Source organism: Pristiophorus japonicus, chromosome 2 (assembly GCF_044704955.1).
Source record: "Pristiophorus japonicus isolate sPriJap1 chromosome 2, sPriJap1.hap1, whole genome shotgun sequence".
NCBI classification, from domain to species: Eukaryota; Metazoa; Chordata; class Chondrichthyes; family Pristiophoridae; genus Pristiophorus; species Pristiophorus japonicus.
In genome coordinates this window covers 71,832,762-71,846,338 of record NC_091978.1, presented here as the reverse complement: position 1 = coordinate 71,846,338, position 13,577 = coordinate 71,832,762, and the positions used below count along the sequence as shown (strand labels likewise).

At 43.4% G+C, this 13,577-nt stretch overlaps 1 protein-coding gene across 1 annotated transcript in view; it reads left to right on the top strand.

Annotated features, from left to right (window-relative positions):
• slc45a2 (solute carrier family 45 member 2) overlaps positions 1 to 10,861 on the top strand; it is an 88,714-nt gene extending 77,853 nt beyond the window's left edge. The window contains exon 7 of the mRNA XM_070860117.1: positions 10,637 to 10,861. Within this exon, the coding sequence (XP_070716218.1) occupies positions 10,637 to 10,861 (225 nt within the window). The remainder of the gene's footprint in view (positions 1 to 10,636) is intronic.
• Positions 10,862 to 13,577: the final 2,716 nt, after the last annotated feature.

Sequence of the window (13,577 nt, the reverse complement as noted above, 5' to 3'; positions counted from 1 at the left end):
CTGAAGATTGGTGTTATTTTGCATGCATATTGAACTGTTCAGTACTTTTTTAAAAATGTGTTCATGGGATGTGGGTGTCGCTGGCAAAGCCAGCATTTATTGCCCATCCCTAATTGCCCTTGAGAAGCTGGTGGTGAGCCACCTTCTTGAACTGCTGCAGCCCGTGTGGTGAAGGTTCTCCCACAATGCTGTGAGGGAGGGAGTTTCAGGATTTTGACCCAGCAATGATGAAGGAACGGTGATATATTTCCAAGTCAGGATGGTCTGTGACTTGGAGGGGAATGTGGAGGTGGTGGTGTTCCCATGCGCCTGCTGCCTTTGTCCTTCTAGGTGGTAAAGATCATGGGTTTGGGAGGTGTTGCCGAAGAAGCCTTAGATGGTACACACTGCAGCCACTGTACACCAATGGTGGAGGGAGTGAATGTTTAAGGTGGTGGTTGGGGTACCAATCAAGCGGGCTGCTTTGTCCTGGATGCTGGTGAGCTTCTTGAGTGTTGTTGGAGCTGTACTCATCCAGGCAAGTGGAGAGTATTGTGCCTTGTAGCTGGTAGAAAGGCTTTCAGGAGTCAGGAGGTGAGACACTCACCACAGTATAGCCAGCCTCTGACCTGCTCTTGTCACAGTATTTATATGACTGGTCCAGTTTGGTTTCTGTTCAATGGTGAACCCCAGGATGTTGATGGTGGGGGATTCTGTGATGGTAATGTCATTGAATATCAAGGGGCAATGGTTAGACTCTCACTTGGAGATAGTCATTGTGTGGTGCAAATGTTACTTGTCACTTATCAGCCCAAACTTGAATGTCGTCCAGTTCTTGTTGCAAGTGGGCATGGACTGCTTCATTTTGGATATAGGATTGGCTAACAGAAAACAGAGGTGTGATAAATGGTTCATTCTCTGGTTGGCAATCAGTAACTGCCGCAGGGATCAGTGCTGGGACCCCAACTATTTACAACCTATATTAATGACTTGGAAGAAGGGAATGAGTGTAACATAGCCAAATTTGCTGATGATACAAAGATGACAGGAAAAGCAATTTGTGAGGAGGACACAAAAAATCTGCAAAAGGACATAGACAGGCTAAGTGAGTGGGCAAATATTTGGCAGATGGAGTATAATGTTGGAAAGTGTGAGGTCATGCACTTTGGCAGAAAAAAAAATCACAGAGCAAGTTATTATTTAAATGGAGAAAGATTGCAAAGTGCTGCAGTACAGTGGGACCTGGGGGTACTTGTGTATGAAACACAAAAGGATAGTATGCAGGTACAGCAAGAAGTCAAGAAGGCCAATGGAATCTTGGCCTTTAATGCAAAGGGGATGGAGTATAAAAGCACGGAAGTCTTGCTACAGCTATATAGGGTATTGGTGAGGCCACACCTGGAAGACTGCATGCAGTTTTGGTTTCCATATTTACAAAAGAATATACTTGCTTTGGAGGCAGTTCAGAGAAGGTTCACTAGGTTGATTCAGGAGATGAGGGTGTTGACTTATGAAGAAAGGTTGAGTAGGTTGGGCCTCTACTCATTGGAATTCAGTAGAATGAGAGGTGATCTTATCGAAACGTACAAGATTATGAGGGGGCTTGACAAGGTGGATGCAGAGAGGATGTATCCACTGATGGGGGAGACTAGAACTAGAGGGTACAATCTTAGAAGAGGGGCCACCCATTTAAAACTGAGATTAGGAGAAATTTCTTCTCTCTGAGGGTTGTAAATCTGTGGAATTCGCTGCCTCAAAGAGCTGTGGAAGCTGGGTCATTGAATAAATTTAAGACAGAAATAGACAGTTTCTTAAACGATAAGGGGATAAGGGGTTATGGGGAGCAGGCAGGGAAATGGAGCTTAGTCCATGATCGGATCAGCCATGATCGTATTAAATGGCGGAGCAGGCTCGAGGGGCCGTATGGCCTACTCCTGCTCCTATTTCTTATATTCTTATATTCTTATTATCTGCGGAGTTGCGAATGGCACTGAACACTATGCATTCATCAGCGAACATCCCCACTTCTGACCTTATGATGGAGGGAAGATCATTGATGAAGCAGCTGAATATGGTTGGGCCTAGGATACTGCCCTGAGAACTCCTGCAGCGATGTCCTGGGGCTATGATGATTAACCTCCAATCATCACTTTGGAGATATTGTCAGGACTTTGCTATCATTTTTAGTCATCTCTGTAAACTGTATAGTTTTGGACAGGGGACATGGATTTTACAATTGGAATCCCTTTATTTCTGTGTTATGTAGAGGAGGAGGATGAGGAAATGGATGAGGCTAGATTGCTGGCACTTAGAGTGAGGCATTGACAATTGCAAAATCCCTATTGTTGTCCCAGCATCCTCATGAGGCCTGGGGAGCACCCCTCCTCCTGGCCCACAGTGAGTGCTGATCTTCAGCACTTCCCTTCGCCAGTCAACACCTCCTGCCTCAGATCTGCTGACGGAAATCCCACAGTGCAGATTTACTGTTAAATTTAAGTTGTGGCACCGATAATGTCATTGCGCTGCGACTTTAGAATGTTAATTAGCCCCCGCCTACCTTTTTCAGCAGCCTTGTCGATGATTTGATTAGTGTTTGTAAAAATTTTAAACAGGAGGGAGTGCGGTCAGGTTGCACAAACCCGATATTTTAATGCCTCCCAGACCCTCTCCTACCCATTGGTGACAGGGAGGGGGGAATTTTTAATCAAGACCATAATTTCAAAAAATTCAAGCTTTTCCTTTGAGGCGTTTGGGAAGATATAGCAATTGTTGGTTGAAGATCAGACAACCGGCTCCACCAAGAGAGCAGCATTGTCTGTACCAGTTAAGGACACACTGCTATGAATCACACTGGATCCTCCAGGCAGCACCTAGAGTTCTTTGCCACATTAGTCAGACACCAGTTCACCACTATACTGAGGGTCACTGATGCTCCCTTCAGGCACGGTGCCAAAGAAACAAAGTTAGAGAGAGCTATTCACTTCTACAGTCTGGCAGGGTTTCAAGGAGCAGCTGATAGAATGCATGTGGCCCTGAAAATTCCATATGACAACCCCCTCAGTTTCACGAATAGGAAAGTCTTTTATTCCATTAAATGTGCAGCTAACGGGTGATACCTGTCACCTTATCCTGCATGTGAACCTGCCACCCAGGAAGCTGCCACAGCTTCTCCTGCCTACCCATGATGTCTAACACTTCCTGTTCATGCAGACTCGGCTGGAATTTCGTGGGGCTTCTCCCGATCGTCCGTCATAACTTCAACGGAAGATTAGTGGAAACACCCGAGAAATTATGAAAATGGCCTTCTTCTCTGTTTCTGCTGGGTTTCTGCCAAAGTTACAGCGGGGGTTCGAGGAAATCCAGCAGAAATTTAACCCCTGGATTTTTTGTGATGGTGCCCCTCCCCGGTTGAACATCTTTGGCATTGGCTATGGGCTACTTTTTCCTTTTGTTGAAGGCATGTGAATGCCATGAACATTTCACCCATATGAGCTTCTGCTTTCCATTACAATGAGAGCTGATTGTGCATTACCCTTTAAATGAAGTAGCCTTGGAAACTCGTAGACAAAGTGAATTCATAGAGTGGTTTTGAGTAATGCTGGTGTTTGACAGCTTGCAGAGATTGCCCTTTGAATAAATGATTTTCCTCAACACTTAGACAAAGAGTATGATGGGTAAAGAAGTGAATGAAGGCTGTATCAGTGGTAAAGGATGTGGATTGGTAGCAGTTTCTTGCCTTACCCTGTCCATCCTTAAGATATCATTGAATCTCATCCTGCACTGTGTGATAATGCTAACTGCTTCTGGCATCTCTCGCCAGACACCTGGCACCACCATCAGTGGGGCTTTCTTCCCTCCGTGCCCAACAGTCTTTATCTCATGGCCCTGACTTCTGCCAAAAGGACAGCCATGGATGTATCCAAAAATCTGGGGGTTATTCCATTTTCTGACAGCCCTGTGGCAACTGCTCTTAGTGACGTGTTGGCTACTCCTGTTTCTTTCTCACCTAAAACACATGAGCTCCTATACTTGACTGCAGTATTTCAAACGTTGCAGCATTGAATTTCCTTTCCTCCTTGCTGTGGTAAACCTACGAGGAGCAATATTACTGCTCCAAACTCATCCTGCATAACTAATGAGTCTCCAGGAATAAAATGTGCTGGGTTAGCACGAAGTCATGCTCTACTGCTAACCTGCCAATCAGAGGAAAATCCAGCCACAGTTTCTCTGTCTCGAGCAAGTCAGCTATCTGGCCACATTCTTATTCCTTTTTCTTTTTCTTTTTATTGACATTTTTGGCCTCCTTGTCTCCTCTGGAATCACAGGATAGTGTAGATGAATACGTGGCTTGAGCAGTGGTACAGCAGGGAGGGATTCAAATTCCTGGGGCATTGGAACCGGTTCTGGGGGAGGTGGGACCAGTACAAACCGGACGGTCTGCACCTGGGCAGGATCGGAACCAATGTTTGCTAGTGCTGTTGAGGAGGAGTTAAACTAATATGGCAGGGGGATGGGAACCAATGCAGGGAGACAGAGGGAGACAAAAAGGAGGCAAAAGCAAAAGACAGAAAGGAGATGAGGAAAAGTGGAGGGCAGAGAAACCCAAGGCAAAGAACAAAAAGGGCCACTGTACAGCAAAATTCTAAAAGGACAAAGGGTGTTAAAAAAACAAGCCTGAAGGCTTTGTGTCTTAATGCAATGAGTATCCGCAATAAGGTGGATGATTTAACTGTGCAAATAGATGTTAACAAATATGATGTGATTGGGATTACAGAGACGTGGCTCCAGGATGATCACGGCTGGGAACTCAACATCCAGGGGTATTCAACATTCAGGAAGGATAGAATAAAAGGAAAAGGAGGTGGGGTAGCATTGTTGGTTAAATAGGAGATTAATGGCAATAGTTAGGAAAGACATTAGCTTGGATAATGTGGAATCTATATGGGTAGAGCTGCAGAACACCAAAGGGCAAAAAACGTTAGTAGTGATGTTGGGGAGGGCATCAAACAGGAAATTAGGGGTGCATGCAATAAATGTGCAGCAGTTATAATGGGTGACTTTAATATGCACATAGATTGGGCTAGCCAAACTGGAAGCAATACGGTGGAGGAGGATTTCCTGGAGTGCATAAGGGATGGTTTTCTAGACCAATATGTCGAGGAACCAACTAGGGGGGAGGTCATCTTAGACTTGGTGTTGTGTAATGAGAGAGGATTAATTAGCAATCTCATTGTGCAAGGCCCCTTGGGAAGAGTGACCATAATATGGTGGAATTCTGCATTAGGATGGAGAATGAAACAGTTAATTCAGAGACCATGGTCCAGAACTTAAAGAAGGGTAACTTTGAAGATATGAGGCGTGAATTGGCTAGGATAGATTGGCGAATGATACTTAAGGGGTTGACTGTGGATGGGCAATGGCAGACATTTAGAGACCGCATGGATGAATTACAACAATTGTACATTCCTGTCTGGCGTAAAAATAAAAAAGGGAAGGTGGCTCAACCGTGGCTATCTAGGGAAATCAGGGATAGTATTAAAGCCAAGGAAGTGGCATACAAATTGGCCAGAAATAGCAGCGAACCCGGGGACTGGGAGAAATTTAGAACTCAGCAGAGGAGGACAAAGGGTTTGATTAGGGCAGGGAAAATGGAGTACGAGAAGAAGCTTGCAGGGAACATTAAGACGGACTGCAAAAGCTTCTATAGATATGTAAAGAGAAAAAGGTTAGTAAAGACAAACGTAGGTCCCCTGCAGTCAGAATCAGGGGAAGTCATAATGGGGAACAAAGAAATGGCAGACCAATTGAACAAGTACTTTGGTTCAGTATTCACTAAGGAGGACACAAACAACCTTCCGGATATAAAAGGGGTCAGAGGGTCTAGTAAGGAGGAGGAACTGAGGGAAATCTTTATTAGTCGGGAAATTGTGTTGGGGAAATTGATGGGATTGAAGGCCGATAAATCCCCAGGGCCTGATGGACTGCATCCCAGAGTACTTAAGGAGGTGGCCTTGGAAATAGCGGATGCATTGACAGTCATTTTCCAACATTCCATTGACTCTGGATCAGTTCCTATTGAGTGGAGGGTAGCCAATGTAACCCCACTTTTTAAAAAAGGAGGGAGAGAGAAAACAGGGAATTATAGACTGGTCAGCCTGACCTCAGTAGTGGGTAAAATGATGGAATCAATTATTAAGGATGTCATAGCAGCGCATTTGGAAAATGGTGACATGATAGGTCCAAGTCAGCATGGATTTGTGAAAGGAAAATCATGCTTGACAAATCTTCTGGAATTTTTTGAGGATGTTTCCAGTAAAGTGGACAAAGGAGAACCAGTTGATGTGGTATATTTGGACTTTCAGAAGGCTTTCGACAAGGTCCCACACAAGAGATTAATGTGCAAAGTTAAAGCACATGGGATTGGGGGTAGTGTGCTGACGTGGATTGAGAACTGGTTGTCAGACAGGAAGCAAAGAGTAGGAGTAAATGGGGACTTTTCAGAATGGCAGGCAGTGACTAGTGGGATACCGCAAGGTTCTGTGCTGGGGCCCCAGCTGTTACATTGTACATTAATGATTTAGACGAGGGGATTAAATGTAGTATCTCCAAATTTGCGGATGACACTAAGTTGGGTGGCAGTGTGAGCTGCGAGGAGGATGCTATGAGGCTGCAGAGTGACTTGGATAGGTTAGGTGAGTGGGCAAATGAATGGCAGATGAAGTATAATGTGGATAAATGTGAGGTTATCCACTTTGGTGTTAAAAACAGAGAGACAGACTATTATCTGAATGGTGACAGATTAGGAAAAGGGAAGGTGCAACGAGACCTGGGTGTCATGGTACATCAGTCATTGAAGGTTGGCATGCAGGTACAGCAGGCGGTTAAGAAAGCAAATGGCATGTTGGCCTTCATAGCGAGGGGATTTGAGTACAGGGGCAGGGAGGTGTTGCTACAGTTGTACAGGGCCTTGGTGAGGCCACACCTGGAGTATTGTGTACAGTTTTGGTCTCCTAACTTGAGGAAGGACATTCTTGCTATTGAGGGAGTGCAGCGAAGATTCACCAGACTGATTCCCGGGATGGCGGGACTGACCTATCAAGAAAGACTGGATCAACTGGGCTTGTATTCACTGGAGTTCAGAAGAATGAGAGGGGACCTCATAGAAATGTTTAAAATTCTGACGGGTTTAGACAGGTTAGATGCAGGAAGAATGTTCCCAATGTTGGGTAAGTCCAGAACCAGGGGTCACAGTCTAAGGATAAGGGGTAAGCCATTTAGGACCGAGATGAGGAGAAACTTCTTCACCCAGAGAGTGGTGAACCTGTGGAATTCTCTACCACAGAAAGTAGTTGAGGCCAATTCACTAAATATATTCAAAAGGGAGTTCGATGAAGTCCTTACTACTCGGGGGATCAAGGGGTATGGCGAGAAAGCAGAAAGGGGGTACTGAAGTTTCATGTTCAGCCATGAACTCATTGAATGGCGGTGCAGGCTAGAAGGGCTGAATGGCCTGCTCCTGCACCTATTTTCTCTGTTTCTATGTTTCTATGTTTCTGCCCTCAATTGCTAAAGCTACATCCGGGAATTGTGGATAGAATTTCTATGGGGATTCTCCCAACTTCCCACCATAACTTTGGCGGAAGGTCAATAGAGCCTTGGAGAAACGACAATTATGTAGTTTCTCTGGGGTTTCTGCCGAAGTAATGGCAGGAGTTGGGGATAACCCTCTTATAGAATTATAGAATAGTTACAGCACGGAAGAAGGCCATTCGGCCCACCCGAGCCCGTGCCGACTCTCAGCTAGTCCCATTCCCCTGCCTGTTCCCCATAGCCCTGCAATTTATTTTCCTTCAGATACTTGTCCAACTCCCCTTTGAAAGATAAGATTGAGTCTGCCTCCACCATCCTTTCAGACAGTGCATTCCAGATCCCAAGCACTCGCAGCGTAAAAAAGTTTTTTCTTACATCGCCTTTAGTTCTTTTGCCAATCTGTGTCCTCTGGTTCTCGACCCTTCTGCCAATGGGAACAGTTTCTCTCTATCTACTCTGTCTGGACCTCTCATGATTTTGAACACCTCTATCAAATCTCCTCTCAATCTTCGCCGCTCCAAGGAGAACAACCCCAGCTTCTCCAATCTATCAACGTAACTGAAGTCCCTCATTCCTGGAATCATTCTCGTAAATCTTTTCTGCTCCTTCTTAACCTGGTTTGTTTCCCAGGACTTCAAAGCTGTGGGACTTCTTTCCTTCTTTAGTCTTTTACTTTTCCTATAAATTAGGCTTTTAAAACCAGATCAATTCCTGATTTACTGAATTACTTCAATGTTTACCTTATCTTCTTTCCTATTCATTTTAATTTTAGTTGTGTGCTGTACTGTGAGCATTAACTGTTCAGCTTAATTTCTATGCTTCTGTTACAGCCTTAAAATTATTCTGGCAACCTGATATTGAGGGTTTCATCTGTTTGTTTACCCCTTTCTTGGAGGTGGTGGATCATACTGGCTGACAGTTTCATGGTAGAGGTAGCTCTCTAGTGTCATGCCCAAGTGCCTATTCATCGTATGTGAACCTGGAGAGTGTGAGTGGGATGTTGTGTGTGTGGTGGTGATTAACCCCAATCCTACCTACCTTTGTGCACTTCTAGTAGGAGTCACGGAATACAGATCAGAAGCAGGAACCTGATTACTTTTACTCTCCCACCGCCCCCCCCCCCAGCCTCCCACTCAAGCTTTTAGAAACTGAGTGCAACAAGAGCATCCTGGCTACACCTATATAAATGTAGCATCCTTGGTCTCATTTTACATACCACCCAATTTACTTTTCCATTAACTCCAATGGAAAAGAAAATTAGCCGTGGTGTAAAACAGGATGCAGATTTGCTATCATCCATTTTTGCTATTGCCCAAGACGAATTTCATTCCCATAGTTTTCAAACTATGGGTTGAGTATTTGAATCCAGCCAAAGAATAGCATTCAAATTTACTCTTTCACAATGGCAGTCCTTTTTCAATTCTCAGCCTAGGTGCTTGATAAAGCACTAACCTGTCATGGACTACTGTTTCTAGAGGGAATAGGGCCATGAAGATTATTACTGGACTAGTCCTTATCCCTACATTTCTCAGAACATAACCGAGAACACAAGTGAATGTAATGACCCTAGATTGAACAGTATGCTGATTAAAGTTAGACAAAGCTCTAACCAACTGTAAGGTGCACAGAACTTAAAGGTATTGTTTTCTTACAACATTTTCTTAAAGGAGCAACATTTTCATGATAAAGTGTCAGGTAAGGGCCATAAAAAACGCAAACAAAGCACTGGGGTTCATTTCCAGAGGGATAGAATTGAAAAGCAGAGTTTATGTTAAACTTGTATAGAACCTTGGTTAGACCACACTAGGAATACCATGAGCAGTTCTGGTCTCCATATTATAAAAAGGATATAGAGGCACTGGAGAAGGTGCAAAAAAGATTTACTAGAACAAGCAGGAAAGATTGAACAGGTTGGAGCTCTTTTCTCTAGAAAAGAGAGGATTGAGGGATTACCCAATAAAAAAAGAAAAGAAAGACTTGCATTTATATAGTGCCTTTCACGACCTTAGGATGCCCCAAAGCACTTTATAGCCAATTAAGTATTTTTGAAGTGTAGTCATTGTTGTAATGTAGGAAACACGGCAGTCAATATGCACACAGCAAGCACCCACAATAAGCAATATGATAATGACAAGATAATCTGTTTTTTTTAGTGAAGTTGATTGAGAGATACATATTGGCCAGCACACTGGGTATAACTAACTCCTCTGCTCTTCGAAATAGTGCCATGGGATCTTTAACGCCCACCTGAGAGAGCAGATGGGGCCTCGGTTTAATGTCTCATCTGACAGTGCAGCACTCCCTCAGTACTGCACTGGGGTGTCAGCCCAGATTTTGGTGCTTTTTGTGTATCTGGAGTGGGACTTGAACCCGAAACCTTCTGACCCAAAGATTAAGAAAGGGTTTGAAAGGGTCCATGTAGAGAAGATATTTCCACTTGCAGGGAGACCAGAACTAGGGGCCATAAATTTAAAGTAGTCACTAATAAATCCAATAGGGACTTCAGAAGAAACTTCTTTACCCAGAGAGTGGTTAGAATGTGGAACTTGCTGCCACCAGCAGTAGTTGAGGCGAGTATCATTAATGCATTTAAGGGGAAGCCAGATAAACACATGCGGGAGAAAGGAATTAAAGGATATGTAGATGGGGTTAGATGAAGAAGGGTGGGAGCAGGCTCGTGTGGAGCATAAACACCAGCATGGACCTGCTGGGCCGAATGGCCTGTTTCTGTGCTGTAAATACTTTGTAATATTTTGTAATACTTTGTAATATGTAATATTTTGTAAACATTTATTTACTTACAAGCATCAGAAACAATTATATATGTTGCCGCAGTGTGCAACGTTGCTTCACTTGTTGTCGCTATCATGAATAAAGATTATTCATATATATTTTAGTTCTTTGTTCTCCTTGAATAAAAATTGGTTTGTCAATTCAAATATTTTTCATGAAGATCATATCCCTTTAAAATGAAATAAATGATAATAATTAGTGTTACGGTGCTCATAACGTTCCTGTAAAATTGAGCCCTTCAATTTGCACATGGTTATGGTATTTCTGTTTTTAGATTCAAAGAGGAATTGATGGAACAGCTTCGGATGAAACCAGGGGTAAAGGTATCGACTGTGCCACCCTTGCTGCTATGGTGCAGCTGGCACAAATCCTGGTCGGAGCAGGAGTTGGGACTTTGGTGAACTTGGCTGGCACAGTGAAGGTTGTTGTCATCACTTCATCTGCCATCTCCTTGTTTGGCTGTTGCTTTGTCGCGCTGTTTGTCCGATATGTTTACTGAGATCATTACAAAAAAGTGTATAGATCGAGATCATTTTCTTTTTCTAACTTCCTTAAATGTTCTGAATTGTTAACTGTGCCTTACATTCAGCTCCCCCAATGACTCCAACAGAGCCACAACTCTGATATAGGATGTAGGGGCAGAATTCCTGAGTAGCGAGTTTGAAACTGAGCTGTACAGACTAGGAATTACACCGTCCAGTGCGAAACTGGGCTGTACAGATCAGGAAGGCACCAGGTTTAATTCTCAGTCTGTGCTGAGTTAGCTTATCTCAGGTGGGACAACAGTAGGGATACTGCAATTATCAATGCTTTACTGCTTGGAGAGGGAAAAAAGTGCATGGATTCATGGTTCAGGTAGTTATCTGGGCACTTCTGTTGAAAAATGCTTGGTCAAATAGCCTGCAGTACTCACTAGGGTTTATTCCCTGATTGGGTGCTCTGGGCACTAGCAAGAAATATTGGTCAGGAAATTGTGGGCTTGGAGACCTTTATAATATATGTAATTAAAATAAGGGGCATAAAATGGGAGTCTCCGAACCCGTGACTGTCTGACTAGTCATGTGGCCCCCTGCCCACACTGCTCCAGACCAGGAATACCCGATTGGGGAATCAACGCTACGGTTTAGCTCACTCAGATAAGATACCAGAGAATGCCCGGTATAGCCCAATACCAATCAGGACCTTAGGGGGATTGGAGTGGGGAGGGGGAAAGAGTAAAAGACAATATCATATGGATATCTATAAATGCATTAAAAGCAAATGTGTGGGACTTTATTGTGGCTAAATATAATTGTGAATTTGACTTTCTTTTTAAAGAGCTTTCTTTTACTCCTATGTAACCTACAAAAAAGGCATGCATTTGTTGTTAACAGATAAGAATTAGTGAAGGATCTTGTCTCACGACAAAACTCTCATAGGGGTTGAAATTCGGTACCGCCATTCTCGAGGCGATGTCACCGCCTAAGTACTGATTTTAGCGCCGGGTGTTAGGCACATCCTCAAAGTCCTAAATTCAGTTTTTACACCCAAAGATGAGAGAGCAGCGCTAAAAGATGGCATTGCACACTCATCCCCGGGCGGGAGCTCAGAAGGCCTACTGAATTTCCCAACGGGAGGCTGCCACCATGCTAGAAAAAAAACGTGAAGAAAAGAAAACTAAAACTTCTCCAATCCACAGCACTCACTTCCCCACTCTTAAAACTAATGAAAATGTGCAGAAATAAATAAAGAGAATAACTTACCTTCCTTTCTGGACAGTTCCACCCGAAATCCACTCTTTAACGACAACCTTTTCCTGGCTGTATGGCCGCCTGTTTGTATGGCAGCCGTACGAAGCAAATGTCGCGACAGAGGCGTCAAAGAGGTGTTGTACGCTGGATGATAGCACCACATGTTAGCCGGCGCAACGTTGCCTCTTGGCACCTCTGCCAAAGAGCCGACTCTATTTAAGGCAAGACGTGATGCCTTTGCTGCCCATTTGCCGCCTAACACCGGCGGTAACAGGCGGCGTACAAAACCCAAATTTGGCCCCATAATATTTTATTTTATTTTTAAAGGGTTTATTACCTGGGAGTGAGACTGGGGGGATTCCCTTCCTGGAACGATGAAACCTTTTTTTAAAACACCATGGGGTAAATCTTGACTTCGTGCAATCGTATAAAATAGGTGATAGTGAGTCGGCAGTCCATTTTACTTCTCTCCCGATTTCTATTTCCGTTGACTTCAATGTGGGAGAGATGCAACATGTGCTGCTGACTCACTATGTCCTGCTTTGCAATCTCATTCAAAGTCAGGATCTACTCCCTGATTTTTAAAGTTGGCCTTAAAAAAAATTGTCAGTGGCATTATGCCAGTACATATTTTTCGGTTTATAAAACCCGGTAAACACTTTACAGGGTAACAGTGACTATCGCAATATCCTGAATCTAACAGCAAGACTTAAAAAGCACTAATTCCCAGTCAATCACCTAAAGTGGAACATGCTACTCTTTACTGTTTACATTTAAAACTGTGGTTAGGTCTCATCAGCAGGAACTTTTGACCAGCAAAACGACTTTTTGAGATTAGGGATTGATTTTTTTTGAGATTGTGCACTCTTTCCAACAATTGCCACTTTAAGTGAGCTTCATTCAGGAACAGAGTTAGATACAAAGCGATTTGTGATAACTCTTCACTGTAGTTTAGAAATAGGTTTTACTGTTGTAGAAATATTTTTTAAAGGGAACCAGTATCATCTAAATGTTTGACAAGCTTGTTTTCTACTGTTATTTATAAACATACAACATGATGCAAGAACTCAGTACATACATTAAATGCCGCACAGTTCTTTTCTTCTCTTCCTGCCCCCCACCCCAGAAAAAATGTATTTGCCATGCACTGTTTCATGAACAAGGTATCCCTCTCGCATTCAGGCTTTGCCTGAGCCTCTTAGCAATAGTGACCTCAGCCCTATCAAAGAACAATGCTGATAATGTGCAGAATTGTATACGACCCTCAATATATGTACCTGAAAGTATATAACTTTTATTGGACCTTGCACTCTATTGTATCATGATCTGAGAATGGGTTAAAATGTTAAGCAAGTTAATAAAGAAAGGACCTTTAAATGAAGAGGCAAGTATCTCATGAAACAGATTTCATTTCTCACTGATTTTTCTTGGGCCATTTTCTACCCTCTTCTGAAGACTGATTCCTTGCTGGAGTATGGTCCCATG